Source organism: Megalops cyprinoides, chromosome 22, assembly GCF_013368585.1.
Source record: "Megalops cyprinoides isolate fMegCyp1 chromosome 22, fMegCyp1.pri, whole genome shotgun sequence".
Classification (NCBI taxonomy): Eukaryota; Metazoa; Chordata; class Actinopteri; order Elopiformes; family Megalopidae; genus Megalops; species Megalops cyprinoides.
In genome coordinates this window covers 25494042-25501007 of record NC_050604.1, presented here as the reverse complement: position 1 = coordinate 25501007, position 6966 = coordinate 25494042, and the positions used below count along the sequence as shown (strand labels likewise).

The window sequence follows — 6966 nt, the reverse complement described above, 5'->3', positions numbered from 1 at the left end:
AAGATTACTTCCTGTAGAGACGACTTGTGCTTGGAACTTGCAAAATAATACCTCATAAGCACTGGATTTCTGTAAAATTTACATTCATACATACCCTACCTTGTTTACATATTAAGTAGCCTATAGGCTACGTACTGTCCCAAGAGTTCCGCTGAATGTTTGCCAGCAATAATCATTCTATACTCAAGCATTCTTTCCGACATTTATCATTTATCTATGATGAGAGGTTTGTGATTTTGCCACGATGTCGAGAAAGCAGTAAAGTAAAGTAAAAAAAAAAATGGTCCTCATGTCCTGGAAGTTGTAAATATGAGTTAAAATTATTACGTATATTGCATCGTTTTTTAGGTAGGGATCCTCTTGTGTGTATGGTCCATCTCGTTTCTCTAACCGTGTTTGGATACAGGGTGACAAGTTTCGAACAGAATATTTAATTAGCATCAGCTCCGCGCCGACACGCGCCTCTCTGTCCTACGCCAGCGGCACGACGGGCAGGTGCAAGCCTAATCTTGGCAGGGATCCATTTAAAAAGGCTGAATGATTTGAATAAAAGTCTGTATTGTATCCAGGCCCGGCGCCAGGAGAAAATACAGAGGGGTGCACAAAAGTCATAAATAGTACCATAGACAACGGGGGTGCACTGAGGCCTGTCTGGGGGTTCAACAAATTATTTTTTTCCGGTTGCAGTTTTACACAACCTATTAAGACTGAACACAGTCGGCAGGCATGTGTGCAGGGTTTCCGAAATAAAAATTGTATCTTGAGTCTCTCTTCCTTGTTACCTCTTGCAACTGTTTCCCAGTGAAACAATTGTAGCTGAATCACGTGTAAACACAGGCACTGATAAATCAACTTCAGTTACCTGTTTTTCGACAAGTTTGTCCTGAGAGTCATGCTCTGGATTTTTTTTACAATAGGGTGTTAATGAGAGGGGGAGGGAACTTAGCTAGGCGTCGATATCTTCCTTATTATAAAGGGTTCCTCATTGTCTGCTTGAACTAGTCTGGTATTTGTGCCGCCTGAGGACTGTAAGCATCACAATCAGCCAATATCTGAACAGGGTCTACCTGAATATCGTATCAATTGAGTGTTGGTGAGTAACCGAGACAAATCCACATACTTGCTATTTGTCTATATGACGCTGATCACTTTCAAAATGGATTCTTGGAGACCAAAACGTAAATCGGGAAAATAAAGTTCCTGTATTTGTATGTAGATACAGAAGTTACTTTGGTAACGGTTATAATATCAGTCTGAATAGTTTGACCAGCTAAACACTTAATGATAACTGCTATAATCTGCTATACACAGGGTTTTCATTTGCATTGCAGTTATAACACACAACATTGTTCTTTTTCTTCTTGTACATTGTATGTTACATGCTCGCCTGCATCGCTAAATTTACCTTAGATGACCCGATGGTGTGTGAAATTGTTAGTTTGCTGGAACTGACAAAAAAAAATCTTTGATGATAATGGACCAGAAGTAATGATGTCTAAAATTAGTGCATATTACACCATTTACAAGTTTGAAAAGAATGGTGTATGATGGTGATGGGATGGTGTATGATTGAAGAAGACACTCAGAGAAATGATTCTTCTTTGGGAGAGAGTAACATCCCACAAATCTAAAATGGTTACACTTTAAAAACAGTATCAGTTTCATGTTTCTTCAGTATGGTGGCCATGACTGTTAGTCATGTCGGTGTAGAGACAAAGGAAGCTCATAGCTTGTTTAGCTATCCAACAACTACATCATTCTTCTTATAAAAAAAGAGCAGCATACTTTCACATAATGCTCAGAAAGCATAACTACTGGTCCAGATTGATATTCAGTTAATCTGATAACAATATCATAAGTTACATTAGGACTTTTGAGTTGATTTTTGTCGCAGATATAATAAACGTGACGTCAGTGACGTCATTGGGACCCGAATGTTAAATGAGGGGATGTGTCTTGGTTTGCTTTGCTTACTGAATGGTAGCTATCATAGTCTGCACTGAAGTGCTTCAGCAACAGACAGAACACAGTGTTATGAAACGTTCCCGTTCCTCTGGGACTACAGAGATCAGTCATCAAGAAAATAAAATGTGATGCCAAAAGGTGACTCAGGTGACCCATCTTTGCTTGTCATCTGGTGTGAACCCGGGACAGTGTGGGCAGGATGATTCCAGGGTGTCTGCTATAACCCCCTGCCAAGTTAATCAAACACAAACTGCATTTGTCTTCTATTTCAGGTCCAGCTACTTAAAAAGACATCAACATGAAGCTGCAGATCCTAATGACCCTGGCCTTTGCCTTTGGTAAGAGATTACAACAATGGGCAGGTTGTGCTGGAGCATGTAAACCTGTGTGGAGATCAGTTTCTTTGCCCTTGCTCTCCTCTCCTCCAGCTGAGCTCCAGTTGTTATAGGTGAAACTCATTACCACTTAAGTGGAGCTTCTTAAGAACTTGCTTTTCGTAACAACTGGAGCTAGTTTAGGTTCATTGACTAATGCTTACTCGGTGTTAATGCACCTGACCTGTTGATGAAATAAAGAATGCCATTTCTGCATCCTGCAAGGAGGTTACCTTATCAAAACATGCCACAGAGTAAAGGCATTCAAGATACGATAATCAATAATGACAGTGCTCGTAGAACTTTCGGCCCCTGATAACAGAGGAGATCAATCAAAGCTCAGTTAATTTCTCTTTTACCTTTGAGAACTGTTCATTCTTGTATAGGCTATAGGAATACTCTGTTGTAAAGTGGCATACTTTAATGCTCTTCGTGTTTTGAAACCTCTAAATATTTCTTTTTGCTTTCTGTGCCTGCAGTTGTAATAGATACATCCATGGCACAAGTGAACTCTACATCTGCAACCAATGCAACCATGAATGCTACCAGTCCGGCTCCATCAGGTTCAGGTGCTACCAATGCAACCATGAATGCCACCGGTCCGGCTCCATCAGGTTCAGGTGCTACCAATGCAACCATGAATCCTACCAGTCCGGCTCCATCAGGTTCAACTGTTACCAATGCAAGCACAAGTACAAATGGAACAGTTACGACGACTCCATCAGCAACAACAGTGGCACCAGGCAGCACTGCAGTTCTGTTGCTGGTTTTCTCCACCAATGAAACCTTCACTTCAGCTCTTTCTGACAGTAACAGCCAGGCTTTCAAGGACAGAGTCACCCGTACAAAGAATGTGGTGAGCTACATTCTTGCATGTGCTGTTTCTGTAGCTGTTACCTTCTCCCTTCTGTAAAATCCTTATGGTTTTTCGCTTGTGTTGTAGTCTACCTCAAGTCACTTTGGATAAAAGCGTGTGCCAAATGAACAAATGTAAATGTAAAATCAGTAATGCTGTCAATAGCACATTGATTTGAATGAATCATGCTATTTTGCCTGTGGAAAGAGGAAAGTCTTTTGCTTTGTTCATGCTTGTTAGTGATTGACAGCGTGTGATAGCTCTGCCCATTGTGGGGCTCATGATGCACTCCTGTGTAATCACTGTTGAGCAGACCTGTCTGACAGTAAACCAATGAAGAGGAATTGAGGTTGACATTTTGCTAGAGCAACTTCCCTCATCGCCTTTTGTTTTTTCAGATCGAACCAGTATACAAGAGGGCCTTTGCTTCCTTTCTGCGGCTGGTCGTGCTAAGGTTCAGGTGAGTGACAATATTCAAGTGCCTCAGGCGCTGTGATGTGATGATGACGACGATGATGATGATGAAGACGACACATCCTACCTGAGTCAGCGAGTACCAGAGTGCAAACAGTGATGGAAAAGCTTTGCGCTGATTCTAAATAACTCTAAAGAACAGGAGTAATACTTTGCTGGAAAAACAACCCGTAAACTGTTTCAGATTATCACATTGAATTAGCAGCGGTAAAGGCTGTCACGGTCATGTGTTCACCTGTGTATTTATTGACTGTTGCTAACCATTCCACTGTGTTTTCCTGTTCCACAGGAGTGGCTCCATTGTGACTGATGCCGAACTGGTCTTCAACAGTTCCGGAGCTGTGCCAAGCGCACAGGTGGTGGCCACAACCCTGCGGGACGCTGTCGAGAACGGGACTGTAGCCCTCCCCATCAATGCCAGCTCGATCAGTGTCACCAGTCAGTTCACCCTTTATCTACTCCTCTAATTCATCAGCAGTTCTTCATTCATATCGTTACTCGTGTTACATTTAATTTCATTCATAACCGTATTCACGTTGTTTTTCATGTTTATTTTCACGCTTGTGTTCTACTTCTCAATGTAATTGTTATTGGGGATTGTAGAAACAGTTCTTGCCTCACTGAAGAGAAAAAAAAAGGCAGCTGCTTGTCAAACAGCTATTAAATGTATTCACCTCCACCATAGACGTACTTACAACAAAACACTGACCATATGGTACAGCTCAGTTAAAGTGGATTGAGAATATCAGTATTATCACATATTACACGTTAGTGTTACAATCATATGTCAGTATTACACTACTCAGTAGCGTCCTAGCATTGTGGCTTATATGGTGGTACATCAGTATTATTGCATGTACTAGAGTATCGCTGATAAACACAGTGTGCTGTATGGCTGCAAAACTACTCTGCATACTCTATTGTTATGTTACTGTTATTGTGTGTATGTCCTTTTGGCCATGCACCTGGTTCTCCTGCACTACACTGTATGATATAGAACGGTGAGAGTCAATCACATCTCGTAATATCTTTTTTGCTATCAGCCTTTGCTAACTGCGTTCCTCTCCTCTCCAGATCCCCCGTCGACGACCACCACTGTTGCTGCAACAACCAGCGGTGTTTCTCCTGTGACCAGCCCTGTTCTCACCTGCCTCATGGTGACTTTGGCCTCCTTCCTGCTGACTTCAGTGTTCCGCTTCTCATGAAACACACACACACACACACGTACACACGCCTAGACAGATGCACAACACATTAGCGCACACGCACACGCACACGCACACGCTCTGACAGAAATCACCGCAGTATACAATTTTGTTCTTTTTTTCCCCAGTATATTATGCTTGTGTCTGTTATTCATATGGCTATAAGCAGTTCTATCAAGCTTCTCTATAGGAAGATCCACACAGAAAGTTGCAATGTATGTGAAATATGCACTGTATATGAAATTATCCGTCCCTGTTTAACTGCTCATCCTGATCCACAGGGGAGCTGTGACACAAATCCATATGTAATGAGCCCTCTGTGGCCAGACCACAAGGCTTCCATTTGAATCAAGGATCAAATATTGAAAAGCTTAAATACAAATTTCAAAGATGAAGGCAAATTAGATGAAGGCAAATTATGTGCCCTTGGCCAACCACTTGATCCGATTGCTTCAGTAAATACCCAGTTGTAAAAATGGATGTTTAGGTTGAGCAAGGCTGTTAGATTCAACGATACTGCATCAAACAGCATCTCAGTGGGGGGGTTCAGGAGGGTTGGGCCTCAGGAAGAGCCCTTGCCTGATGAAAAAGAACACCCCCACACAGTAACAGCCATCCCATAATATTCTGAGGGCCTCGGCAACACTGCCAGGCCTTTCAGACAACACAAGCCTCTATAACATAGACTGCAGGAAAAGTCTAGAAAAATAAAATAAAATAGAAGAGAATGATACCAACTGGTCACCATATACAGTAGCATGTGGAATTTAAGTATTTAATTTATTATTTTTGTAAAGTGAATAAAATAGTGATCATTGCCATTACTTATTCTGTGAAATCTATTCTATTTTGTTATTATATTTTTCAACACTGTGTTCATTGTGTAACATTGTGTTCACAGTAAAAATAAAGACAAATAAAAATTTTATGCGTGTTATTATCATTATTATTGTCATCAGAGCGGTGAGTTCAGGAAACCCTGTATGACCTCACTAGCCCTGTCCACCATGACACAAAGCCTCTTTGCTCAGCCGCTGGGGGATCCCTGGTCATTGTAGGCAAATGACAGCCAGTTTCGAACCCAGGCCCCATGGACTCAAAGCTAACCTGATCTGTTTTTGAAACAGTAAAATTACATTTAAAGAAATGCTCTAATATCCAGTTGGTTTATCAGTCACTCAGGAACTCACAGGAAGTGTCTTGCTCATGGCTGACATGATATTTTCGCCATATTACATTTGGAAGTGATTTTTTAAAATTTCATTAAAAATTTCTCAATATTCAACAGTCATGCGCGAAAGATGCGTGAAACATGGTACATATATTTCCCGATATAGCTCGAAGTATTTTTGTAATTGAAATGTCTGCCATACTGGGTTTTCTGCCGCCTCTGATTGCTACTCCTACTGGACCATTTGGCTTTGCACAGTCCTCTGTACACGCCATTCACAGATTCTTTCTACACTGAACAAAATGGCTGCCATAAGAACACTGGATGGAGGCTTCAGACCGACACTACCTGCTGACTATATAGCCATCCACTTCAACACTGGGGTGATCTCTCTTGGGCCCCCAAACTCTGAGCTCATATCTCATCTTCGTCTCAAACAAGGGAAACTGTAGCTTATTGGTAACTGCTGTTTTTGAATGCAGAATTTCTGAGGCAGCTGTTAGGAAATGCTGTTTCCCTTGTGGACTTTGTGTATTCAGTAGTTCGTGATTTGACTGAATGGACCACATGAAGAATTGTTGGAATGTGCCAAAGATGTTCAGATTCTACTACTGTCTTCAAGCTCTCTTCACATGCACTGGATGCCAGCATTTTTCCACCTTTGCCATCAGTACTAAGCTGGTAAAAGTAGTAGAAAATGACTGGGAACTGCTGGCAGATTTACGGCATTGGTTTAAGCTGCCAATCACATCAAAGCTGTGCTAGCAAGTGAATGCAAAATTGTGAGTGAGGTTACAGGGATTACCCCGTGAGAGAGGAGAAGGGACACGTTACACCCCCACTACTGGCAATGAACAGAGAGGCTTGAGGCTGAAGAATACAATCAAGGAGGTTTACAGAAAGAAGGGGTACAGCGTTAAC

General features: G+C 41.6%; 1 protein-coding gene across 1 annotated transcript; it reads left to right on the top strand.

Annotated features, from left to right (window-relative positions):
* The first annotated feature begins 986 nt into the window (after positions 1 to 986).
* LOC118769406 (mucin-5AC-like) lies at positions 987 to 5800 on the top strand. Its single transcript, XM_036516459.1, has 6 exons — positions 987 to 1093; positions 2238 to 2303; positions 2819 to 3195; positions 3594 to 3655; positions 3959 to 4107; positions 4744 to 5800. Exons 2-6 carry the CDS (start codon positions 2264 to 2266, stop codon positions 4872 to 4874), a joined length of 759 nt encoding a protein of 252 aa, XP_036372352.1. The 5' UTR covers positions 987 to 1093; positions 2238 to 2263; the 3' UTR covers positions 4875 to 5800.
* Positions 5801 to 6966: the final 1166 nt, after the last annotated feature.